We start from the raw sequence: 27,191 nt of genomic DNA, 5'->3' as shown, positions 1-27,191 counted from the left end.
AAAATAAAATTGCTTTATGAGCTGCAACCGATGTATGGAGAACAAAAGGATCCTCATAAGCCTTCAGCAAAGCTTCAGAGCGCGCTCGACGGGCAACGTCCATCTCTGGACGTTTGATATTGGATCTAAGTTCATGACCTCATTGAGTATGCATGTGGGTCGTTCTGCGGAGCGGTGCATTCGGCGTCAGTAACCCCCGATACAGAGCCCATCCCGGCCCACGGCTTGGAGTCCTGGCCTACCGTTACCCGGGTCGGTCAGTCCATGGCGCCGACCTCCTCCCGGTACCATGAGCCGGCACATTGCAGCTCGCCGTGTTTGCATCAGCGTGTGGGCCGGCAGAGGTGTGAGATCGGTCTGATAATCGGCTCACTCGGCGCTCCAGAGGCGCCGCGGAGCAGGCGGTGCGGCGCCGGGCGGGGGAGGGGCGACGGTGATCAATGGAGAGAAATATTGGTCTGTCTGTCCAGAAGTGATGATGTTAGACGCTGTAAAAAAAAAGATTTTCGAAGTTTACATGGATGAGTGAGAAACGATTTTTGCATGGTCAAAAATTACTAGTTTTATGAGTGAGGATGAAGCGTATGAGATTTGTATCTGTTACAGGGAGTATGCGATTTCAGTTAGTTTGCAACGACCCTAGGGTGGTTGTAACCTACCTGAACGATCAGTTTGTTTGCAACGACCCTAGGGACGTTACAAAATAACTGCTCGTTCCGGGACGTTGTAACGAAACTAGGGTCGTTGCAACCTCCCTAGTTAGTATGCAACGAACCTAGGGTTGTTGCAAAATAACTAGGGAGTTTAAGAATTCATCGAGTTCGAGTCTCGTTTCACAGTCAACAACCTTGACTAATGAAAATCTTGTTCAATCTAGTTCAGTTTAAAAGAAAAAGGAGAACAAAATTTGAACATTCAGCTCAGGAGTATTTCACGACGGCCATCTAGTACACATTTTGTGCAAATTAGGTGCACATTTGATGCAGATTTGTGAAATTAGATGGGCATTCGCCAGGAAGCCCTTCGTAAAAATGGCCATTATCCGCTCGTTTCCAGTCTTTTTGTGATTGTTAAGGTTCAAACATGTGAAATGATAGTGGTCCCATGCATTATGGTGGGTGTCAAGGTCACGTGAAAGTCCGGTCAATGTCATTGACCTTTGATGACCTCAGTTCATTTCTTCTGGGTTCATATATTTTTAGGCTAGTTTTTGGAGCTGATTTCGAATTTAGCACCCATTTGAACATTAACGAAGTAATTTTGGCGCCTTCGTACCATGTCACGAAGCTGTCAGTGGTGGTTGACACCTACTATGGACAGCTAGCAAGACGCCTACTGGTTGACCTGACCTGACCTGACCCGACCTGGCCTAAAAACATAAAGACATCATCGGTGATCAAAGCTAATATGAAATTTGTGATCAGCGCCCCGAAAAAAAAACTTGTAACAACCTAACTCTCCAAAGTTTTAACAGGTCCCGATTTTCCCGAACTTTGAGTCACTAACCTGACCTGGAAGGTCAACCCATAACCTAGCCCCGCCCTGTGCGTTTGCGGCTAGCAAAACACCAATAAGGGCGAGAGTTAACCCCACAGGACCTGTTGGTTTTCTACATACGCGCCGGCCGGGGGGAAGGGTTGGTACGACCCCCTCGTCGTTTTTCACCCGTGACGGAGTTAGAGCGTCGCGGAAAAAACGAGCGTGTGTGCCGTTAGGAGACACAACAACTAGTACCCGATTTTAAGGTCTCAGGTCAACCGGTGACCTCTGAGGTCAGGTCAAGTGACCCAAGACACGGGTTCGGTTTTTGATTAATAACTTCTTAAAAAAAAGTCGCTGAGCGCGATTTTAGCATCAACGTGCTCGCCTTGCTTACGCGCATCGAATGGTATACTTTTTGTTCGGATGAGGTCAACTTGGGGTGTTGACCTCGGGTCAAGGTCAGGTCAAAGACCCCCTAGGTCGCGAAATTGGTCAAAGTAGGTTATGCTGCATATTATTCGATTTGGCAGGTCTTCCTGCGTCCATCGGTGGCTTAACCGTCTCGCTAACTCAGTTTGATCGGGAGTTATTGACGAAAAGCTCGTATGGCCTAGTGATGTCATAAATGACGTCATACAACGTCAACAATGCAAAAATGAAGCATCTAACCTTGCAAGGAGTGCATGAAATCACGATCGGTGTGCTTGAGATAGTTTGAGATCGTTCCCGGCGTCAGAATAGCAGTTTTCATTTTTCTCAATGGCCTTTTAGTGGTGAGGTCACGTGACCGACCTGACCTCATGTGATCTTTAGGAAAAATCCTAGAGGGACAAGTTGTGGGACTTCTAGAAGATGCATGTACTGTAAGTTTCATCACCCTGTAAAAGCTCCTCTGGGACTGAGGGCGTTGTGAAGTTGCGGCATCTGAGGACCGTCCACGTATGACGTCATAGGTCAGTAACCTGACCTGACCTGAAAATCTGGTTGGCGTCACAAGATCCGGCTTGAATCAAAGGTCAGGTATGACTAGTTTCAGCTCTCTGTTGCTGGCGTGTTCGGAGCTACCGCGAAAAAAAAAACTAAGGCCGGGGGGGGGGGGGCGAGGATAAAGCCAGGCTGGGTTGGGTAAGTTTGGGTCAAGTAGTAGGCGTCCCACCCGCACCACCTGTTTGTACTACAGTAGCAGGTGCAGGTGCAGTCAACAGTAGCAGAGGTACCTAAACCACTAGCGACAGCTTCGTAGCAAGTTGCATTGGCATTACAACTATACCTACGTACCTACTTTTCAAATGTCTCAACGAATGCTGGATTCGAAATAAGCTAAAAATTTCCCTTAAAATCGTAAAATTTGAAACAGTCACCCGAAGTCACCAAACGTCAATGACCTTGACCTGGCCGGCAACTGACAAGTCAACTTGAAACCCATTCATGATGCATGGGACAACCATCAGTTCACATGTTGGCACGTTTAGGTATATGCAATCACAATAGAAGTCTGGAAACGCAGTTTTATGTCCGCTGACATAAATGGCAAATAATTTCGGTCTGCCGGTCTCAGAGATCAGATCATAGGTCAAAGGCCATTGGTTTCAGGATCATGAACTGTATAGGGAATGTGTAACCAGTAACGTAGATAAGTTCGAGGACACTCAAAGTTTCGTCACGATCGGCCGCTTTTAGCGCGAGATAATCGCGAAAAAAGAGGGGTTTTATCCGACCCGCACCCCTAAGTGTGAGGGATAACCCGCACACGAATAGCGACGGATATCCATCACACCTACCCCAGTAACTATATTTTCTACATGTAAGCATATGCTGGCGATATAGTGCAGCCAAAATTATCACAGTTGCGTGCTTTGTCCCGGGCACCATATGGCACATATACTCCAGAGCTGAATGTTCAAATTTTGTTCTTTTCTTTTAAACTGAACTAGACTGAACAAGATTTTCATTGGTCAAGATTGTTGACGGCCCTCCTGTGAAACGAGACTCGATGAATTCTTAAACTCCCTAGTTATTTTGTAACAACCCTAGGTTCGTTGCATACTAACTAGGGAGGTTGCAACGACCCTAGTTTCGTTACAACGTCCCGGAACGAGCAGTTATTTTGTAACGTCCCTAGGGTCGTTGCAAACAAACTGATCGTTCAGGGAGGTTACAACCACCCTAGGGTCGTTGCAAACTAACTGGAATCGCATACTCCCTGTAACATATCTTTATTTTGGCTTAGGAAACATGGCAAGGAAACATGGCAACTTGTCTGCATGTAGTTTTTACCGAGCCCACACACGCAGCATATTTTTTCATGCCATTCTTGCAAGTAAATTGCAAGTTAAATAGGTAAAACCAGCGATTTCACTAATTTTGTCATGAATAGTGAAAGGGCCCATCCCTTTTCGTAGCGCCAAGCCTCATCCGGAACACCTGCATGATTGGCTTCGTCACGATGAAACTTTTCCATTAGTTCCCGAATAGCGGCGTGGGAACCCTCTTCGAATGTTTCAAAGCGTTCTGAAGGCTCTAAAACCAACAAACGCGGATGTGCGACGCTCGTGGTTTCAGAAAGTGATCGATTTTGGGTGTGTGAGTCTAGCTTGGTTATGTGGCCGGTGGTCATAGGTCATTCTCATTAAATTCGTCATCCAAGGCTAACGCGCCCAACGCAATTAGACAACCATGGCCCAGGATGGAGGAAATAATAGAAGTTTGCAAATACCGTAGTTTTGACTTGATCTTCCTCTATTTCTATGTTTCCTCTCGTCGGGCATGCATGTCATTGTTCCCACGGGCCGAGTCAGATTTGGATTGTATGTTCGTTAGGTCAGCTTCTATGATTTTTGAACCATGGTTCCTACAGTCTTTTGATCCTGGGATGTGTTTACTGCAATGTTCATGTGAAATGTCATTGAGATGCCATTTGATCTCACCCAGCAGAAGGATTTGTGTGTACCTATCTTGGGTGCAGAATAACCATCATGTCGAGGTCGACGCCCCCAATTACATGAAATATGAATTGTGAAGGGCTATATGCCTCCTATTCGGTATCATTTTAACCAGCTGAGAATGCCATCGGTATCATTAAAATCAGTTACGGATTTTATCGGTATCACTTTACTAGCAACAGATCCCAGTGGTATGATTTCCTTTGACCACCGTCCACCTCCCATGGCACCCAGGTCAGACTGAGGTCAGCCCTGTCGCCGTCCGTCAGCTGAACTCTGTTCGATCCCCGTGCACCCCTGTTCGTGAGCAGCTGTCGATAGCATCAGCCAGCCAATGGCCGTGTCTCCGGCATGCTGATGAGCGCGGACGAGGGAGATGCTTGTGGTGCCGTCCGTCCGTTCATCTGTCTGTCCGTCCGTCCGTCTGTCTGTCTGTCTGTCTGTCTGTCTGTCTGTCTGTCTGTCTGTCTGTCTGTCTGTCTGTCTGTCTGTCTGTCTGTCTGTCTGTCTGTCTGTCTGTCTGTCTGTCTATCTGTCTGTCTGTCTGTCTGTCTGTCTGTCTGTCTGTCTGTCTGTCTGTCTGTCTGTCTGTCTGTCTGTCTGTCTGTCTGTCTGTCTGTCTGTCTGTCTGTCTGTCTGTCTGTCTGTCTGTCTGTCTGTCTGTCTGTCTGTCTGTCTGTCTGTCTGTCTGTCTGTCTGTCTGTCTGTCTGTCTGTCTGTCTGTCTGTCTGTCTGTCTGTCTGTCTGTCTGTCTGTCTGTCTGTCTGTCTGTCTGTCTGTCTGTCTGTCTGTCTGTCCGTCCGTCCGTCCGTCCGTCCGTCTCCCCGCCCGTCCGTAAGTCCGTCTGTCCGTCCGTCCGTCTGTCTGTCTGTCTGTCCGTCCGTCCGTCCGTCCGTCCGTCCGTCTCCCTGTCCGTCCGTCCGTCCGTCTGTCTATCTGTCTGTCCATCCGTCTGTCCGTCTGTCTGACTGACTCTGTCTGTCTGTCCGTCCGTCCGTCCGTCTGTCTGACTGTCTGTCTGTCTGGAAAACGGCTGTTTAAGTCGGTGCCGCGGGGGTGGCCGACCATACTGTGGTTTGATCTTACTTTAGTGTTTATTTGGCCGCTCTAAATTGGGTGATCAACATCACTTTTCGCATTTACAAATGCCAGACATATGGCGTAGAAAGTTACGCTCTTTCGTTCACTTTTCGTTTGTATCATATGGTATCTAATAGTGTTTTTCTCATCTCGTCTCGTCTCCTCTCCTCTTCGGCTCCTCGCCTTCTTCTTCCCATTCCCTTTCCTCTCATCTCGCCTATCACCTCCTCTCCTCTCCGTCCCTCCTCTTCCTTCTCTATGTCACCTCCCGTGTATCTTCCACCTAATCCATCCCCGCGACACGGTGTTGCCATTTACATCCGCTACCCGCCCACCCGGCCCCCTGCAGTGGCCAGCTCATGACTCCAGTCGGCCCGCCCGGCTGAGCTCTGCACCAGAAGCCGCGGACGATGGACGGCATCCATTGTGATTCATAAGCAGCGCCGCGGCTAATGGGAGGTCACTCACCGACCGCCGGTCGATGTACCTACGGCTCACAGCCAGGTGGTGACAGCGAATAAATCGGTCAGTTTTGGTCGCCTTATAGACGGTAGTTGACGTCGCGGGGTAGACATGACAAAGTTGGCAACACTGTCTTCATACAAAAGTGACTCATGAATTCTTGAACGTGTTTGGTTTGGGAAGAACTTACAATCATCTGAGATCGTCCGAAGCTTTGCGTGTGTTCGAAAACAGATAGCATGAGAGATGAATGCGGGAACTCCTGTGTTAGATTATACATACCTAGATCTCATCACAAATGATACAGTGTCACGTGTGTGGTGGTCTACATTTATAATCATTACAGGCAATTCGCAGCTCAGCGCTTATTTTGGAAAAGCTGACACGGGAAAGAAATGTAATAGCTGAAATGAACAGCAGATCAGATGGCGTGTCACATGTAGGTATCATAGTAAGAGAACATGCTGTAGAGGCAATGTTATTGAGTAGGCATATCTTGACGCAGCGGTATGTCATTGCTTACATACGCAGGTTATCATTTGTGACAGGGCTCTACATATCCAGATTATCTTTTCTCAAACGTCCCATTTGCTGCAATTTGGTATTTGTTCTGTATAATGATGATTTAAGCATTTAAAGATAGCCGTAGCCGAATGGCGTAGTTGGTAAGATGCCAGATTGGAATACGAGAAGCAACGAGTTCAAGATCTGGAGAGCGCTCACGTTTTACATTTCGCTCAATTTTGACAGCGAAAAAGGCAAAAAAAAAAAAACATTGTTCAGGTTTGCCCCACGAAAATCTCACTAGCCACCAGGCATCTAAAAATTTCCGATACCGAGCGTGCCCCTTGATATTCATGACGTGTGACAAAACAGCACAAAGGGGCCCGATTGACGGATGGTGAGACTGGCGACAGAATTCGTGGAAAGACGCGACTGGTAGGCGCCACCACAGCGCGCCGGGAGTCGACCCAAAACAGCGGCACTGACCGGGTTAAAACGGACCGTTATACTTTCGTCCTCCGTCCGGCCTGTCAGTCCCTATACATAGACCCGCGCCCTGGGTTTGTATAAATTGTGACCCAAAGACCCACATCTCCCGACCGGTTCCATGGCTCGGGCTCTGTTTTGAAGACGGCACGATAAGAACGACGGCCGTTTAATGAACAGGAATTAATAGTACCGCTGTTCATCACTATGTCATCAGGGATTTCACCCGGGTTTTAAAGGGCGGATACTGGATTTGTGCTATCCGATAGTCCTTGAATTTCTGGAATGAAACCAGGTGATGATGTTAATGAACGGGAGGACACATTCTGACCGTTTTAGGCCTCGAGTTCCTGGTGAATTCGGGCTGGTTACGGAGCGAGCGAAGCGAGCGGAGTCTTACGTAGAACAACGGAAATTTCTGAGTATGAGCGGCCGGCCGGCCGGCCGTGGTCACGATTCTACGACGCTTATGTATATCTCAGCAACCACTTGACCGATTTACATGCAGTAATTTTTGTAGGGTAGCTTCATTCCTTTTACCAAGTACTGGACTATTCCCGATACATGTGGGTAACCCCTTATGCACGTGTCACGTGCAAAACGAAGAGGTGTCACTTTTGTAATAGTTGCAATATCTCGGTAACTACTGGGCCGATTGCGCTGAAAGTTGGCATGTAGGTAGGCACCCACTTAGGCTATGCATATCCATGTGCCAGAGTTGGGGTGCTGCTGCACGTGCGCACGTGCAGGGGGTCGATTCCAGATCTCGAGAACGGCTGGACCGATTGCGCTCAAATTTGGTACACGATTAGGGACCAGTTAGTAGGGTGCCGTGCACAAGTCAGTTGGGACCCATTTTGCACGTGCGCACGTGCAGGGTGCCGCTTCCAGAGCTCGAGAACGGCTGGGCCGATTGTGCTCAAATTTGGCACATCGCTAGAGACCGGTTAGTAGGGTGCCGTGCACAAGTCAGTTGGAGGTACCCCTTGCAATTTCGCACGTGCAAGGCCCACCCTCTCGCTCGCTCCCTTAGTCGCCCCAAAAGGCGTTATACTGGTTTTAAAGTTGCTCTGGAGAATGATTGGGTGTGTTTTTAAGGCTACATTCTGTCTGTGTTTTTACCGAAGAATGTTCGGCTGCTTTTAATAACGAACGGTTTAATTTAAGGTATAATTGTAAAAAGTTGAGCCTTTGGACTTCAATAGTGCTTTCGTTAGATTTAACTGTATCAATGGCTACTTTTTAATGGAGCTGAAATGAATATTTTGAATAAGCGCAACGGTAACTGCTTTCGCCCTTACCTTCCACGATGTGACACGCTGAAGATAAGATAGGTCTGGTGTCATATGATAATGATACACTTACATAAGTAGTAAACTATCAGTTATGTTGTTTTGTACGGACGATGATAAGGGTATGTTCTGTTTATTTTACAACCGGAACATCAACGCATTCATGACGCTCACATTAACTCACAACTGCAGACACAAATTTCAAAGACACACAAATACACAAAATGCTCACACGCACACACCATTGGACCCCTTCGGGAGCCCGAGACTAATGTCAGCTCTCCGTAACACAATCAATTACACTCACAGACAAACAATTACGCCCACAAACAAACAAAACACCAGCGAGCCCAAACAAACAATGGGGACGGGCTACTGCCGAATACAAGCCAAGACAGTGCAATAGTGCATACATAAACTATATCTATCAGCGTTTGGACTAAATGTCATGTTTCATTAGGCACTAACGTTTCTAAACCCCTGAAGTACGGATGTATCACTCGCTACCACAGTACCTTAGGAGCAATGCATCCACAACAACGCATACCTAACATACAAACACATGCTTGTGTGTGTATATAGATATACACATGAAGAACGTGCCCTCAGAATCCATTGAATAGGCAGCTACACCTACAAATACATAACATTCATATACAGACACGATTAGCACCCCTTTATAAGGCCACTGTCAAATTTATATTGATATGGCCTTGGAAGTTTGGCACCAACCCTGAAAAAATATATATTAAGGTACACTTGAAATAATTTGCGACGTGATCCGGATATATGTTGCTGTTCTATGTAAACGCGAGCTGTTACATTCAGGACATAAAAATCTTATACGCATGCCTTACTTTATAGCTTCGAGATTTGCATAAAGAACACCCGTAAACGCCATGTGCTTACCCGATTTTCAGTAGAAGATATAACTAATACTTCCATATGATTTCGACGACTTCAGTTTCCCTGATATTATTTCCCGTACCTAATGCGACACCCTCATTCTGCATTTGACAATCGTCACTCCTTATGACTGCTCAGAGCTCACATAAACACTTCACCAGCTGCCTGAACATTCCATCCTGTTTCCCCTCAGCCTTCTCCTCTCGCTCTCCTACTCGGTTTTCTTATCGGTCGCCGAAGTTCCTTCGTCCTCCTCCTTCAGCGGCTGTGTGGCGGCAGACGAGACATTCGGCACTGCCGCGACATCTATACCAGCGCCGCTAGCGTCACCTGTGTTACCGAAGAACGGCTTCCCTGGAGCTGCTGTAGGTGTGAGTGGTGCCTTCTCAAACATTGGCACTGAGAGGTAGCGCTTCAGGAAGGGCTTCTGTTTGGTCTTCGGGTCCGTATAGGGGTTCTTCAGACGCCACTCACGCTGCTTGATCACTGAGAGGGGAGAGAGGTAATGAACGTCTGGTCAAGGTGCTATATAGTCAGCGGCCGCAGGGCTTCTGTCGTCTTTCTACATAAAGTAAGCGAGCCAAAGTGACGCATTCGGATTTGAAAACTTAAAGTAGTGCCAAGTAAAAGCGGATTGGCTTTGGCAACAAGCTCTATACTATAAAGTTCCATCTGTCATCTCTCATTTCCTTATTATTTCCTTATTATTATTACTATGTTTTATTTCCTTAGACCATTTACAAGTCAACTCTTCAAGAGTGAGTGTGGCGACTGGCGAGTCCCTTCTGGCAGCTGACTAGCCTTTCTCTTAACACACGAATAAGAACGAATCAACCATTGCCGTTTACTCTATTGAAGCGACTCTCAAAATCGTTGCTTCAGCACATCCCAGTTGGACTCTAAATAATACCTCCGCCCTCCGGCAGATGTCTGTACCTGCGGCCGGCGGGGTGGGAGGGCAGGTCCGCTTCTGTAGCATCGAGTCCACGACAGTGGTCGGCAGGGCCTGCATGATGGTGGAGCGCAGCGTGCCCGCCACACTGGGCACATAGCGACACTGGAGGGCGGGGGGGGGGGGGGGGGTGAGGAGGGCTGGAAGCGCATTGTGATGGGGAAGGTGTCAATGGTCACAAGATATACCTACATATGAGAGGGGCAACAAAACGTCTATCCCTATTATAATAACCGTTGGCAAAATTCATACGTTCTTATGAGTTTGTCCTCCGCCTAAGTCGCTCTGAATGTTGATTTGTATTTGATTTGTGTGGTGATTTTTTGTATTCACGACGGCGAGTACATGACACTTGCATTTCGTTCTATGTTTACGTGCAGCGTTGACTGCGTCGCGGGCGCGGCAGATCTGCACCTAATATCGCTGCTGCACACCTACAGATTACACTTTGCCCCGCCCTGGCCCACCGAGTCACTTACCCGTGGCTCTGTGCCGACGACGGCGTCCAAAATGTCGTCCACCACCTCGTAAATTTTGCTGGCCGGTCGGGCGTTCTTCAGTTCAGAAAGGAACTTTACCTGAGCCAGAGAACATCGTTGGTTAACAGCAATAGACAACAGGTTCACTATAACGTTTCCGTTATATCATAGCCATCCGCCAAAACAATTCGCCACTAACGATCGTGCTTTACTGTGACGGCGAGCGAAGTCCACAAATCTTAAAATTTGTTAAGTTACCACTCGCTTTGTAAACGGTACACAGATGCTGTGCCGCATTGCGCGCAAGTGTTGCGGTGCAGTCTACCTTCCGTTCGGAACGTGAAATTACCAGCTGCCGCCAGCACAACAGAAGACGATAGTATTTAGTAAAGTGGTTTCCACAGGAGACAGGGTCGCTTATTCTCGACGCTTAAGTGTTAGTGGGACATCTTATCTTGAGTGTCCTTTTACATACAACCAGCCATGATTCATTTTAATTCTGCCTTCTTGTTCTTGGCATTTGGCACGAAACCTCGTTCCCGTAAGATGACGGAGCCGATGAACTGATTTCATAGGTTTCATCCATGTAGAAGAGATGGGAGAATCAAAGTCGAAGTTGAAAAAAATATTATTTCCTTTAACACTTATCTTTTTATCGCGTTATCTGCCTCTGTCACCTTTATCCATGTAGCCTTAGATATTTTGCATCGAAACTGGTCAAACATGGCGTAGGGTTGTCGAAGTGTTACGTATATTTCATGTATTTGTGTGGAAGGGCACAACATCAAATCACAAAATCATTTATTCAAAAACTATAAACGCACATCCAATTCGAAGCGACACACTGACACAGCAGCGTATGTCCCGGTACGAACAAAAGTGGCCCATAGCCCCATAGAGTTTCCGTCAAGCCGGTGACCACTAATCGGGGTGCAGACTGCAGATACGAATTCCCAGCAGCTGCGCTCAGTCTCCGTGCGTTCACAGCCTCCCGGCCGGTCTGATTTCCATGGCAGTGGCGTTCAGGCTGCTCCTCTAGGCGGACCATTGTACATCCTCGGTGCTGAGCCCGGCAGGTATACCGCATGTTGAGGTTGGCGTTGGTGGAGTACTTGTACCACCCGGCGCCCTCCCGGTCGACCGCGCAGCTCCCCTCCCACGTGTCTGTCCCTGTCGAATGTGAAGAACTTCATGCCGTTGTTGTAGGTAAGACTGTCTCCGGCGGACCCGCGTAGTCGGTAAGGTCCAGTCGGTAGCCGTCGGCCTCGGACGCGATGTTGAACTTTTAGTAGGTGACGTACGCCGTCTGTTCATCCCAATCCCAGAGGTCGACCCGCAGCTCGTGCTCTCGGTCAGCCTGGTAGGTCAGCTGCCAGAGGTAGTGAAGTCCCCACCAGACCTCAACATCAAAACTTCCCAGGCCCCACTTGTAGACCTCCCAGTCCTGGTAGAAGTTTTGCCTCGAGGTAATACGAGTATCATTGTCGGCTCTTGATGTCAGGAAGACGGTCCATTCCTCGCCATAGCCCATGTCGCAGTAGGCCGAGGTCGGGGTTTGGGGGTCCTTCATGCTCCTGAAGACAACGCTGGTGTAAAACCACCACACATAAGGCGGTATACATCCAGCCAGACGATCACACTTTAAGGTGGAGACGACTGCCCCTCTCAGACCACCGGGGACGTCCTTCTGCATCACCATGGAGTTGCCGGCGCGTCTCCCAGTGGTGGTCTGCGTTCTCTCGCTGCTGACGTGCGCCGCTGGGTCGGCCGCCGAGCTGACCTCTGGACTGACCTCTGAGCGGGTGGGTCAGTCCGGGTCGGTTCAGCGGTCGACCCTGCGGCGCACATCAGCAGCGAGAGAACGCAGACCACCTCTCGGAGCCGCGGCGGCAGCTCCATGGTGATGCAGGAGGAGGTCCTCGGTGCTCTGAGAGGAGCAGTCGTCTCCACTGAGGGTGCGGTCGGCCCGCGGCCCGCTTTATACGGCCGCACAGGTGGGTGGCTCTCACCCACGCCCTGATAAACGTGTGAACGGTGGCAGTTGTTGCAACTGTGTTATCTGTCTGTGCACGAGACGCGCGCCGCCACTGTTTGCCGTTGGTAAATATGGGCCGCAAATTCGGTAGCCAAATCGTTGCTTTATTCTGATACCTACAGGTTTGGCCATTTCGCCCCCGGACTGAAATGGTGTTTCCAATGAAACTTTCTAAGCAAGAATGTTAAAACGAAACAGTTTTGTCGCAGTGTGCGAATGCATCCCACTTTTTCGCATTCACTTCCACTGATCAAGCTCTTCCGTCAGAACCATAATATGACAGGATATACCTGACGCATTATCCTGGACTCAGATTGTTCACGCCCATCACTTACAGCCGAATTACAGCCGGTCAATTGCAGCTTCCTCTCGTCTTTTGCAATCCTCTCGCGAGTGTTTAATAAGAGTCAACCCCTCACATATTTCTTAAAACTTTAGAAGTATCTTACTTTACAAAAAGGAAAGCAACCAAAAACAGGTACGCTGTATTACGGCGGCAACAGTTTATCTGCCGTTCATGGTATTTTGTATGTAGTACAGCCTTATTCTGATCACGTGTTAGACCCTTGGAATTGACTCGAAATGGTTGCATAATGCATGAAGTAACGTTTAAAGGGACCCTCCCACCTTCAAAAAAGTTAATGAATTGGCATGAAAGTGATGTCGCTCGGTTCAGAAAGAGCAAAAACGAATATCTACCAAATTTCATCGAAAAATATTCACCGGTTTTCAAGATATTAGACTTTTACTTTTGTTTACTTTTTGGGATCTCCGCTGTTCCTAGCGACTTTATTTGAAAGTGCGGCATTTATTGCGCGCAAAGCAGCATATACCACCGCGTGCTACAAAACGTTTTAGTCAAACATTTAAAAATCGTTAGATATCTGCGCTGACGTCACACATTCAGAGGGGTATTCCTCAGCATTAGCCCCTCTGAATCAAAATGCTGCAATTTTGAAATTCAATATTTCCGATTTAAGGCATTTCTCGATGTTGTGAGTGCCGAAACCGGTAATTGTGAGCCAGGGACCCCATTTTGGCTATCTCAACTCAAATCTAATGTTAAGGTGGGAGGGTCCCTTTAAATCAAGTAAGTCAACATAAGTTCATACATGGCATGCATAAAAGTTACGGCATTTTTAGGCGTGTACGGTGCTCTTACCTTGAACTCGTCCCGGTACTGTTCTCCGTAGGTGGAGCGGACCTCCTCTCCGGCAGCCTCCCAGTCCTTCTTCACAGTGCCCTCGAGCACCTCCTCAGAGAGAATCGGCGTGCTATGGGACACAGAGGAAACGTGTGATTCACAGTCCTTCTTCACAGTGCCTTCGAGCACCTCCTCAGAGAGAATCGGCGTGCTATGGGGGACACAGGGATAATGTGTTATTCACAGTCTTTTACAGTCCTTCACAATCACAGGGCACCTCCTCAGAGAGAATCGGCGTGCTGCAGACACAGAGATAGCGTGTAATTCACACAGCTCCTCTTCAGAGAGAATCGGCGTGCTGGGGGACACAGAGATAACGTGTGATTCACAGTCCTTCTTAGCAGTGCCTTCGAGCACCTCCTCAGAGGAGAGAATCGGCGTGCTGCGGACACAGAGATAGCGTGTAATTCACAGAGCACCTCTTCAGAGAGAATCGGCGTGCTGGGGGGACACAGAAGTAAAGTGTGATTCACACTGCGGCACCTCCTCGGAGAGAATCGGCGTGCTAGGAACACAGAAGTAAAGTGTGATTCACACTGCGGCACCTCCTCGGAGAGAATCGGCGTGCTAGGAACACAGAAGTAAAGTGTGATTCGCAGCCCTTTACTGTGCACTCGAGTACCTCCTCAGCGAGAACCGGCGTGCTGAACTTTCAACCCGACAGCAACTCAACCTGTGATGACTGATGTTACCGAAATGTGACATACATCACAGTTGCGATAAGTAAATCACCAGTGGTTTACGAATCCAAGCCACTGTCTAGGAGAGCGGAAAAACAAAATTAAGAACACAACCCACCTCTGGTAACTCTCAGGTCTGTTTATAACAAAAAGACTCGCGATTAGTGGATCTCGTTAGCACTGCCCTCCGTCCAAACACTCCGGCACGCCAAAAGACACACAGTTTGGAGGCCGGATAAACCCGAGATGTGAGCGGCGTTATGACGTAATTTGGCAGAACTCCCCGGCCAAGGAAACTATAACTAGTATACATCGGCAGGCATCACAGAACATGGCGAGAAGTCTACGGAGTTGATGTGGTTTGGAGCACGCAGCACGTCCGCGTGTGAGCTTTATAAAAAATGCAAATTTGTATCCAGGATGACGTATCAATGAAGGTTCATCAGAAATATCTAGGTGGATTGCGTATCGATATGCGCCAGAGTTCACGGTGTGAGTTACGTACCGTTAGTGCCGGGTACGATTACGTACCGATAGTCGCCTGGCTGATGTGAGTTACGTACCGTTACGTGCCGGGCAGTTACGTACCGATAAGTTCCAGGCTCCACGGTGTGTACGGTGACGCCGAATTTGGCCATCTCGCGCCGAAGTGCGTCGGCGAATGAGATGGTGGCGTGTTTGGAGACAGAGTACGCTGACAGACCCGGGATTGTGTACCGACCTGCCGAGGTTGCAGGCAGGTCACAGGTCAGATGACAGGGGAAGTCACATGACAGATCACATGACAGATCACAGGACAGATCACAGGTCAGGTCACAGGGCAGGTTAATGTCGAAACACAGGTCGGGTAGGAGGAAGGGTATCGGTTGGGTATCAGGTCAGACACATCGTTATCAAATGGGCGTTAGACCAAAAGTCAGGCGGCAGATCGTGTTACAGTTCAGGTCAAATGCCAGTTTAATGACTTCAGCTCACGGGTTAGATCATCTGGCGTGTCACGTCGATGTCAAGCTGATAGCCTGAGGGGTCAGAGGCTGCAACCGGGCTCCTCAGGTCTGGTTGTAGCCTCTGAGCGGGCGGCAGCCGGTATGCAGGTCACCTGGCTACCCGGGTCATTAGGACATACCTGTACGTCTGTTCCCTCTGTAAACATTATTGACAATGGTCACCTGTGCCAAGACACAACACATATCCAAGGTCGCCTTTTTCTCCAGACCCTGTCACGCTCTCCAGGCCTCCTTAGTCACGCCGCCCACAGCTGTGTCACCGTATGACTCATTCACCAACAGTCTGTCCCGTGCACACTGCACAACGTCAACACCTAGAGACGGCGTGCACTGCCCCCGGTGTACCGCCGTCCCCGGCTGCAGCCTTCACTAACGTCAACACTAGGGAACCGGCACCGCTGGGGCACGGGACGGACGAGCCTGTTCAAAGAGCAGACACTGAAGGATAGGGGTAAACATAGGGATCTAGGTTACGAGATCGTAGGGCTTGAGTCGCAGAGAAGTGGCTGGTACGAGATGGGGTTACAGAGAGTGGATTGGTTCGTCCTCGGTCACGTTTGGGATATCATGTGGCATATTTTGGGAGCTGCAGCGAAGTTAAGGAAGAGGCGGTCTTTCTCCAACATATGATAATATTGGAGCTCAATATGCGATGCTTCCTATAAAGATATCACCCACGGATATTCGGGATCTCCTTCACATTATCTTTGGAAAAAGGTCGCTTAGCTTTAGAGGTTGAACCACCAATATTATGAACAAGTTCAACCAAATGCTGACAAACAGCGCGATAAAAGATTATCTTCAAACCCCTTTTCTTTCCCCCATGTCACCCTCTCACGCTGTAACCCCGTCCACTGACCTGCCAGACTGGCGACTATGACCACCCGTCCGCCCTGTAACCCGATGTACTGAGCTGTGACCCCACCCTCCCCCATGACCCCCTCTCCCGCTGTGACTCCGTCCACTGACCTGCCAGGCTAGCGACAATCGGGACCCGTCCTCCCTGTAACCCGGTGTACTGCGCTGTGACCCCACTCTCCCCCGTGACCCCCTCTCCCCCTGTACCCCCGTCCACTGACCTGCCAGACTGGCGACTATGACCACCCGTCCGCCCTGTCCGTGGGATCGCACCAGCGGCAGGAACGCCTTGGTCACCCGGATGGCACCCAGGCAGTTGACCTCAAACAGTCGGCGGTACATCTCCAATGTGCACCACTCCACCTCCGACATCGTGAACACGCCGGCGTTGTTGACGATGGCGTGCAGCTCTGGGGTCACCAGAGGTCAGTGGAGGTCAGTAACAGGTCACCAGAGGGCACCAGAGGTAAGCTACGAATTACGATCGTCAGAGGTCAACTGAGGTCACTAGAGGTCGGTAGAGGCTAGAAGAGGTCGGAGGGGTCGGATGGGTTATCAGAGGTCGCCAGATGTCATCACAGGTCATCAGCAGTTCTTTGAGGTTACGAGAGGTCATCAGAGGCCAGTAGAGATCAGCGAGGTCAGTAGAGGTCAGATCGGTCGGTAGAGGTTCTGCTGAGTCTTCAGCAGAGGCGAAGAAAAGTTGGAGAAGTCAGCGGGGTCAGCGGAAAAGCAAGAACCCAGCGTTTTAGCGACGGAGAGAGATTCCTTAAACGCAGAAAAGTCCGCAAAATCGGCAGAAGGCATAAAGATAAGCGATAAGCAGTAGCCCGTGAGGCTCTCTGGATGTCGATGGAGGCTAACGGAAGCCACCTGAGGTCATATAAGTCAATGGAGGTGATAAGAGGTCAGTGACTGATATGAACAGAGGAATGGAAAGAAGAGTAAACCCAGACTCACTGTCCTCTTTGAGCAGCGCCCTGACGAGCAGCACTGCCGAGTCGACCTGCGACTGGCTGGTGACGTCACAGGGCACCACAGTCAGCTGACGCGAGCAGTCGTGCTGCAGCGTCCGCGCTCCCTCTCCCTCGGGGAACAGGCAGCCAGCGAACACCCGCAGACCGAGCGCGTCCAGCCGACGGGCCACCGAGTTACCGAAGCCCGTGTCACAGCCTGCCGGTCACAGACGGGTTACAGAAATACAGAGTTACCGAAACCGTGTCACAGCCTGGCGGTCACAGATGGGTTATAAAAATACAGAGTTACCGAAGCCCGTGTCACAGCCTGCCGGTCACAGACGGGTTACAGAAATACAGAGTTACCGAAACCGTGTCACAGCCTGGCGGTCATAGACGGGTTACAGAGTTACCGAACCCCGTGTCACAGCCTGGCGGTCAGGGGGGGGGGGGGAAATTTATTTATTTATTTATTTATTTATTTATTTATTTATTGCGGTTCTTGGCGATATCCACATCGTGGCTCTTAGAGCGCCGCGTCAGTACATGGGCGAGACTTATGACAGTTCATACAATAAAATACAAGAATAGTGATTAAAATGGTAAGTACACGCAAAAACACATTTGGTATGAACACATGGGTACGAGTACAACCCACATGCAAAAGCGAAAAACGATAAAAATGATGTCATAAGAGTCAGTGGTTAAGATCAGCTACACAATGAAAGACAGAACCTTTTTCTTAAAGTCATTGAGAGACTTGCACTGCCGAGTGGCAGGGGGAAGAGAGTTCCACTCTTTTACAGCCCGATAGGGAAACGCTTTTTTCACACACTCTAGACGGGGGTGTTTTTCTGCACTAGTCTGCAGCATGGTTTCGTCGCATGTGGCCCTGGTACGTTGCTGAGATATTTCAGACCGGCGTTTGATGAGACTCCGCATAGCTTGCGGTCCGTCGGGCACGTTAATCACGGGCGTAGGAACGTCATGAAAAGTGGGTGGGCCACCCTGTCAAGGGGCCTCCTTTTCCAGGGGGCCTCCTATTTTCAGGGGCCTCCAACTTTTGCCTCATTCTGCTGGCTGCTTTCAAGTATGACCTCCAAATCTAGCTTCTGAGATCGGGCAGATGTACCCAGGGGCGTAACCGCTAAAGCGAACAGTGCGGAAAGTCCGCACCATTTTTAAAACTTCTTCCCCCCCCCCGATTTTTTTTTAGAATCTATTTGCCGCAAACGGCGCATGACCCCTGAAAACCCTTACACAAATGTCTTCCTCGTTTCCCAGGTGCCCCCATTAGCTTCATAGGCGCCCTCTTTGGCATATAAGCGCCCTATGTGCCTATAGTCATCAGAGACATCCCTATATGTCCCACAGTCGCCCCGTTGTCGCATACAATGTGCGCTTATCATAGGCGTCTCTCTTTTATGGACACTTGAAGGCGCCTCTCTTTGCCATGCCGGCGCCCCTGTTTCTTATGAATGCACCCCCATGGCATTGATCAATTGCAATTTGCAGACCTCTATCTCATGTGGACGCCCATATATGTAGGCCTCAGAGGCGCCCCTCTTTCGCATTGAGGCGCCCCTATGGGCTTCATAGGCGCCCCTCTATTGCACGTAGGTGCCCTACTGTCTCAGAACCGCTCCCCTTTGGCATGCAGACGCCCATCTTTCGTACGGAGGAGCCGCTGTGGTTCTTAGAGACGGCATGGTGCTCCCAGACGCAGATGGGGCTCTCGGAGTCGACAGTGTGGGACCTTCAGTCGCTGATGGGTGCCCGCCAGATGTGGACCCTCGGAGACGCCGGTCTGGGGCCCTCAGAGATGCCGGTATGTGGCCCTTAGAGACACCGGTGTGGAACCCTCAGATACTTCAGTGTGAAGCCCTTACAATTGCTGGTGTGGAGCTATGAATGCGCTGGCTTAAATCCCTCAGAGGCCGGTACATGGACATTAGAGCTCAGTGAGAGTTTGTGTGGTGCCTTCAGTGGCCTTGTGGAGCCGTTAGACATCAACATGGTGCTCTCAGGAGCCGGTGAGTCCTCACTCCTCAGAGTCACCGGTGTGGGGCCTTCAGAGCTCCGAGATACTGGTGTGGGGCCCCTTAGAGGTGTCGGTGTGGGTCCTTCAGATGTACATATAGAGCCTTGAGATGCACAAATGTGGTGGCCCACAGAGGCGCCGGTGTGGGGCCCCCAGAGCCACCGATATAGGGCCCTAAGAGACACTAGTATGACCCTCAAAGGCGCCGCTGTGTGGCGCTCATAAACACTGGTGTGGAGCCATCACAGGCGGGTGGAGCCGTTAGAGGCCGGAAAGGGCCCTTAGATGCCTACAAGGAGCCTTCAGAAGCCGGCGTGGCACCCTTATGGGGATAAGCGTGTCTACTTAGGAGCCCTTGAGGTGCTCTCATGAGCTCTGTGGGGCCCTACCGAGCCGAAATATGGCCACGGCCAGTTGCCGCCGCATGGCTCTTCGGACTATCATTCTCAGGGGCCTCATCTGCCTAGTTTGAATAGAAGGGCCTCTCAGACCATCAGTCTCATGGGCCTCCTCTGGCTAGTATAAATAGAAGGGCCTGTTAGACCATCAATCCTAGGGGCCTCTTCTGGTTAGTATAAATAGAAGAGCCTCTCAGACCATTAATCTCAGGGGGCCCCTGTGGACAGTATAAATAAAAGGGCCTCTCAGACCATCAGTCCCGGGGGCCTCCCTAGAAAAGTGTAAATGTGGATAGAGGGCCCCCTCAGATTAATTACGAGTGGACCTCTCTGACTATCAGTCTCAGGGGCCTTTTGTGGCCAGTATGCATATAAGAGCCTCTCAGACCATCGGTCTCAGGGGTCTCTTCTGACTAGTGTGGATAGAGGGCCCTCCCAGACCACCGGTTTCAGGGGCCTCCAGTGGCCAGTTATATGAACAGAAGGGCCTCACAGCCATCAGCCTCGGGGGCCTCTTCTGACTGGTGTGAATATGAGGGCCTCTCATACCATCAGTCTCAGGGGCCTCCTCTGCCTAGTGTGAATATAAGGGCTTCCCAGGCCATCAGTCTCAGGTGACTCTTCTGACTGATGCCGGATTGAGGGACCTCCCAGACCGAAAGTTTTGGGGGTCTCCTGTGGCCAGTATGAATAGAAGGGCCTCTCAGTCCATCAGTATCATGGGCCTCTTCTGCCTGGTGTGATTATAAGGGCCTCTCAGGTCATCAGTCTCAGGGGCCTCCTCTGACTACAGTGTAGATGGATAGGCCTCCCAGACCATCAGTCTCAGGGGCCTCTTCTGACTATTGAGGATAGAGGGGCCTCCTCTGACTAGTGAGGGTAGGGGGTTTCGGCTAGACCGCCAGTGTCAGGGGCCTATTCTGACTAGTGTGGATGGAGGGGCCTCCCAGACCAGTGTGGATATTGGGGCCTCCTCAGATCCACTAGGGCCTCTCAGGCCATCAGTCTCAGGGGCTTCGACTGATAAGTATGAACAGAGGGCCTCCTTGGATCCATCACGGCTCCTTGGAGTCCGTGCGTGGGGATTCGTGGAACTTATTTTTACCGAGTTTGTTTATTCTGGAAGGTGACGACGTCCTCTCAAATCGAGACGAGGGGCCTCGAGTAAAAAGTGGGTGGGCCAAAACACATGGTTGGCCCCCCCACCTCGAAAAGTGGGTGGGCACTTGCCCACCTGGCCCCCCCTGTTCCTACGCCTATGACGTTAATGATGCGATGCACGCATGTGCAGTCCCGAAGGGTGACGGTTTCACCAAAGCTTAGCCAATTTAGCTGCCTTCGGGATGGAGTCACGTGATCACGCCTGCGAAGGCCGGTGACAACTCTAACTGCAAAGTTGATAACTTTTTCCAAGCGCTGACGTTGCGCTGCTGTGATCGGAGCCCAGGCTGGTAAACAGTATCTGATGTGCGGAAAAACAAGTGACTCGATTAGCGATTTTAAAGTCGCAGTGGGAAGCACATGTCTCAGTTTGTTGATTGCCAGGAGACAGCCAAAACTGCGTTGAACTACGTTAGATGTCTGTGGCTGCCAGGTGAGGTTTCTATCGATATGAACTCCGAGAATTTTGATGCTCTCTGCGGAGGATAACTGGGAAGCTCCAAAAGTGACGGTCAGTTCGGCAGCTTTACGAGTATTTGAGGGTGTGCCCATGAGAATGAACTCTGTTTTAGATGGATTAATTTTCATGCCGTTGTGACGAAACCATGCTGAGACTGTGGCCAGGTCAGTCTCGACACATGAGCGCAATCGTGCTAGAATCACAGAGTTACCAAACCCCGTGTCACAGCCTGGCGGTCATAGGCGGGTTATAGAGTTACGGAACCCCGTGTCACAGCCTGGCGGTCATAGACGTGTTATAGAAATACAGTTACCGAACCCCGTGTCACAGCCTGGCGGTCAGAGACGGGTTAAAGAGTTACCGAACCCCGTGTCACAGCCTGGCGGTCATAGGTCACACAGTTACCGAACTTCGTGTCACAGCCTGGCGGTCACAGATGGGTTACAGGGTTACCGAACCCCGTGTCACAGCCTGGCGGCCACAGACAGAGCACATTCAGAGCTGGGGGAAAGTACAACAAGCATGAGCCAGCCTCTGAAGGGTAAATTTTGTCTTATACTGCAAGAGAACGGATTGCAGTTGACGTAGATAAATGCATCGAACACAACTGACCTAAAAGTTAAGATTGGCGCTAGACGTTAAGATTAAGTTAACAGTCATGTCATACGGTGAAAGGAACGGGCACCTTGTAAAAAGAACTGATATGGACTCGGCTCCAGATAAAAGGGGAGTTGCTAAATATAATTTTTCTCGAGGAAACAGTGAAAACTAGACTCAGAATAAAAACTTTAACTTCCTTATACTCTCTTACCTGTTATGAAAACTGCTTTTCCTTGTAGATCAGTCATCACTTCTCGCGGCATAAAGTGCCGCAGGGTATCCATGGCAACGGAGGTGAGTATGAGCGCCGTCACTACGACGGCGACCTCCTGAATCCAGCCGGTGAGGGCCGTCAGGCGCAGCAGGCCGTATATGGCGGACAGCACGCCGACATACAGCGCCATCTTTAACGAGGTCATGACTGCGGCGGGCGGTCACAGAGGGCAGCACCTTCTCGACGGCGGGCGGCCGCCGCGGTCGACTACAGATGGCAGCAGTGACGCGAAACTCCGGTCTGTGCCAGGTGCCTGAAAAAGAAGACGCAACGCCAGTTTAGACAGTGAAATTGATAGCGTTTTTTTCGGTAAGGTTTTGTCATAACTTTGACTTATAGGTACAATAACTTTGACTTATACAGACAAAAGAAGGCCAATGCCGAAAGATAGTAGGTAATGCCATTTTTATCCTGTTCAAGAACGATTATGTACCCAAATAAACTGGGAGCGAGCACTGAACACCAAACAGCCACCATAACCGCCTCGACTGAGGACAAGTCTAAACAGCGAAACACTCGGGTTCGTTCCTCACGAACTACCGCAATGATAAATGTTCAGACGTAAGTACTGACTGAAGTGGAAACAGGATACTTCTGAGGTCGGCGCAGAGTCGCGAGTGAGATAACACTCGCGGATAGCGTCAATTCAGCTCGGTGAAGTGGTTCCCAGATAGGTCCCGCATGAACACTGAATGAAACACGTCCGAATTGTAAGAATATATTAAGTACGAACCAAAGGCGACGGACGGATCGTCAAAAATATACTATATCGTTCATATCCATATACATACGGTATACAAAATGCAGACATTCAAATATAACCGTGCGCTTAATGGATAAAAACATATGGGGATGGACACCTGTTAGCACGCATTTGTGCATCCATGCATGCATTATTAGGGACTGTAATATAATTGTACCCGAACAGAACTCTGATTCGGGCTCGGCTTTTTAGCCTGACCTTGCATCGGCTTTTTTAGAAAGCTTCTTATGCCTACTCATAAGGGTCTTTTTACGTACCTTATTCGGTAAAGAAGATAGGGTCATGCAATTAGGAAGTATTTGAACTCAAAATCAAGCCGAAGGCACTCATAGCACTGCATCTATACATGATGATTGAAGCGTTCCAGTGCTATCTATATAAATTGTCCTGTCGGTCCGTCTGGCTCTGCATCATTCCTCAAAAGGTGCCTCATGGTGGAGACATGTTAAGAAATTCATTTTCTTGAAGAGCCCGCAGACCCGTATGACCCAAATGCCTGTCCTGTGCACTGGTGGATAAAATCAATTATGGTGATTTGTGTCACAAATAAAGACGCTCTGCGACCAATGTCTAACATCGCCCGCATATTCCTAAGTTACTAACAGTCAACGCCTATATGACTCTAAGGTCAGTCGAGGTCCGTTTTTCATACCGTGTTACGTTGGGGGCTGGAGACTATACCGAAGTAGGTACTGGCATTCCTACCGATGTCTCGGATGTTTCTCCTCCGAATGTTATGATCCGTAAAACATAACCTGGATCAGCCCCCTAGAAATTCCTGCTGATGCAGGACAATGATCACCGCCAAGGTTCTGTGCAAACACGTATCAGTTCTCAGAAAGCAGCACGACTGCCCACTCCACAGAACCATGTTGAGTGGATGTTAGAAGTCGCTCGTCACTACCCTTCCTCTTCCCGTCCACTCCCTCTAACTCGTCTCACAGAGGAGCGCCATGAAATGACAAATCAAACAGCCTTGAAACGTTCAGCAAGGTGATGCAGGAGAAATCGGTTTATTGACAAAGACCGCCTAAACACTTAGCCTTGACTTCGAACAACTGAGAGTCGCCAGTAGGTACTCACCCTTACCGACGAATAATCACCAAAGGAGAAACTGTTTAGAATAGACGCCTGTGTTCCTTTTTGAAAGAAGTAGCATTTTTCAGGTATGCATGCGTAGGAACAGGTAAAACGGATCAGAGAGGATCGAAGCGAACCGTCTCGTTGAACACCCGTTTAGCACTGATTTCTATGGGGTCAATAGGGGTCAAATGCGGTTACACAGGAACGGCACGTGGCCTTGCGACGTTAAACCTTCCATCGAAAGCTCTATCGAGGACCGAGGTCCCCCTGATTCATTTTTCTTTGTTGTTGTTTTAGGGCTTTGAACTTCGCATATCTAGCTCCTAGGACGATTAAAAAATGTTCCTCTCCCTCAGACAAGCATTCGCGTTAAACATAATGGATTACTATGTAATTTGAAAATGACATACGGGTCAGCAATGACCAATTCGAGCACGAGTCCAAGCTAGCAGTCGCCTCCGAAATGCATATTCACGGCTTTAAACTAACTTTGTCATCTTTGATGTCCAAAAGCCGGAGTAGCACCGAAGTCCGCCATAATTAATTAGACCGAAAGTCATTTCGCCGCCGCCTGACCATTACATGCCCTCAGACACCCAGCTCATTGGCGTCGAATGATCTGCGAGTGGCTGGCGATCATACCCATCAGAACCTGTTCAGTTCACCGAGGACACTCATTCCACGGACCTACCATAACAACAGTAAACATTTTACTGCCACCGTGACTCTGGGTTCACGTCCCCCGTGCACCGTATTTACCGACGAGTTTCTGCACATTCTGGACCGAGACAGACCACGTGAACCCGCCTTTAGTGAACCAAACACCCACCAGCCGACGGCTGTGAAAACAGCCGGTACGAAAACAGCCCTGTGACTGATCGAGTGTGGTAGAGTAGGCCGAACGCCCGAGTATACTGTCCGAACTATCTGACTACCTAACTATCTGAGTACTGAATGCAGTAACCGATGGCACCGAAGAACCGGGTCGAAATCGTAATTGGCTAATGGCCTTTAGAAGACAATTGAATTAAACGCGCCAGTTATTGCCATTAAAAACATATTTGTAAACACTGAGAAATTTAGGGAGAGAATCGTAACTAACGATGTCGGCTCTTCTTTCTTAATCATTGCATTGCCTTGCTGTGGAGCACATGTCGGTCCTTCTATCGCACATTGTGCATATCATAAGACCATGTCCAGTACCTAAACGAGGATAGAGGACGGATCCCGTGTAAGGCGTGGATGGTCAGACGGCGTGGGCACTGCAGGCAGCTCTGCACGCTGTGAGAAAACTATGCTCGAGAGCGACGTCACGTACATCGCTTCAGAGATAAAACAACGGATAAACAGGAAGCGAAGCGTAGATAAACTGGTTCGGTACACAGGAAAAGAAACAACGGAGAGCCGTTCCTCTTATTCGATGAGTAACTACGACCTAATGGCTTTCCGCTGTATGCATATTATGCACAATGCGTTAAAGGGACCCTCCCACCTTCCAAAAAGTTAATGAATTGGCATGAAAGTGATGTCGCTCGGTTCAGAAAGAGCGAAAACGAATATCTACCAAATTCCATCGAAAAATATTCACCGGTTTTCAAGATATTAGACTTTTACTTTTGTTTACTTTTTGGGATCTCCGCTGTTCCCAGGGACTTTATTTGAAAGTGCGGCATTTGCTGCGCGCAAAGCAGCATATACCACCGCGTGCTACCAAACGTTTTAGTCAAACATTTAAAAATCGTTAGATATCTGCGCTGACGTCACACATTCAGAGGGGTATTCCCAGCATTAGCCCCTCTGAATCAAAATGCTGCAATTTTGAAATTCAATATTTCCGATTTAAGGCATTTCTCGATGTTGTGAGTGCCGAAACCGGTAATTGTGACTTGTGAGCCAGGGACCCCATTTTGGCTATCTCAACTCAAATCTTATGTTAAGGTGGGAGGGTCCCTTTAAATCTTAAACAATCATTGCGTAGCAGATAAGGCTGGCATGCCAGTATGTAGGGGTGCAGTTACCGATGAACAGGACCGTGAACTTTGGTGAGGCGCTATGTGAAAATATCATCCATTTTTTGTGGCAGCTTCAACCGGATACACGCACTAACTACTAAGCCACTGCAAGCTACAGGATCGGAACAGTACATACAAGCTAAACCTCTGACGCAGGGGCGTCGCCGACGGGGGGGGTCGGGGGGGGGGGGGGGGTCGCGACCCCCCCCACTCGTCAGAACCGGGGGGGGTCGACCCCCCCACTTTTGGCGATGCTGAGTATGCTTTTTTTTAGCTATTATGTCAGGGAAGTTGGCGTCAACAACATCAACAAATACAACGTCAGATTCAGAATCGCTTCAAGAGCTCCCATAGTCCCTATTGCTTATAGGTCAATAAGCTGTGGGCTAGAACAACAGCATGACAATATGATTCTAGTCCCCTTTTATACCTCAAATGAGCGAGCGCGTCAAAACTGACCCATACGTTCGTCTGATTGTCAAAATAATGGTTGCAGTCGATTCGTCGGATGACGTATCAGTAACTACGAGGTACATGGCTAGCCTCAGCCCTGCTACCCTCGGACCTGCCTGCATAGGGGAAATGGGGTCAATGGTGGATCCCTCTGGGGCTTTCCTAATAAGACGCGCAAAAAGGAGTATATTGCAACAAAACTTCCAGTGACCTCGAGTTAATGAATTTTACACCTATTCTAAAAAAATTGCCCTGATTCGAATATGTTCGAATGATGACCTTGGTTAACTTTTTTGAGTTTTATTTGCTTCCACTTACGTGTGTGTTTTTTGGGGCTGATTTCGAGTTTAGCGCCCGTTTGAACCGTTTGAAGTAGTTTTGATAAATGGTGGTTATGTACCATGTTACGAAGCTATCGTTGGTGGTTGTCAGTCACCCACTCTAGATGGCCGGCAGGAAGCCTGCTGGTCGACCTGACCTGACCCGACCCGATCTACCCAAAATGCAATGGAGTCATCATTTTTGTTCAAGACTAACATCAAACTCGTACTCGGGACCCCGATTACAGCTATAGGCTCACTAAGTTCTAGCAGGCGGCCAGATTTTTCCTACTTTTGGGCG

The 27,191-nt window shown here is 49.4% G+C and overlaps 1 protein-coding gene across 2 annotated transcripts in view; it reads right to left on the bottom strand.

Moving 5' to 3' along the window:
- Window positions 1-8,365: 8,365 nt before the first annotated feature.
- The window catches only part of LOC122365298 (short-chain dehydrogenase/reductase family 9C member 7-like), a 28,738-nt gene continuing 9,912 nt past the window's right edge, over window positions 8,366-27,191 (bottom strand). Inside the window, exons 2-9 of one of the 2 annotated variants that reach the window (XM_043336410.1) lie at window positions 22,197-22,512; window positions 17,330-17,542; window positions 16,591-16,779; window positions 15,093-15,225; window positions 13,783-13,894; window positions 10,586-10,684; window positions 10,091-10,211; window positions 8,366-9,640 (exon numbers count right to left, since the gene is read on the bottom strand). In XM_043336410.1, the coding sequence (XP_043192345.1) occupies window positions 9,366-9,640; window positions 10,091-10,211; window positions 10,586-10,684; window positions 13,783-13,894; window positions 15,093-15,225; window positions 16,591-16,779; window positions 17,330-17,542; window positions 22,197-22,404 (1,350 nt within the window). In that variant the 5' untranslated portion in view covers window positions 22,405-22,512 and the 3' untranslated portion in view covers window positions 8,366-9,365. The remainder of the gene's footprint in view (window positions 9,641-10,090; window positions 10,212-10,585; window positions 10,685-13,782; window positions 13,895-15,092; window positions 15,226-16,590; window positions 16,780-17,329; window positions 17,543-22,196; window positions 22,513-27,191) is intronic. The other variant, XM_043336411.1, reaches the window with a different exon arrangement.

The sequence above is a fragment of the Amphibalanus amphitrite genome, unplaced genomic scaffold, assembly GCF_019059575.1.
Source record: "Amphibalanus amphitrite isolate SeventyFive unplaced genomic scaffold, NRLGWU_Aamphi_draft 000729F_arrow, whole genome shotgun sequence".
Classification (NCBI taxonomy): domain Eukaryota; kingdom Metazoa; phylum Arthropoda; class Thecostraca; order Balanomorpha; family Balanidae; genus Amphibalanus; species Amphibalanus amphitrite.
The sequence above is the reverse complement of the archived record's forward strand: the minus strand, read 5'-3'. Positions and strand labels throughout refer to the sequence as shown.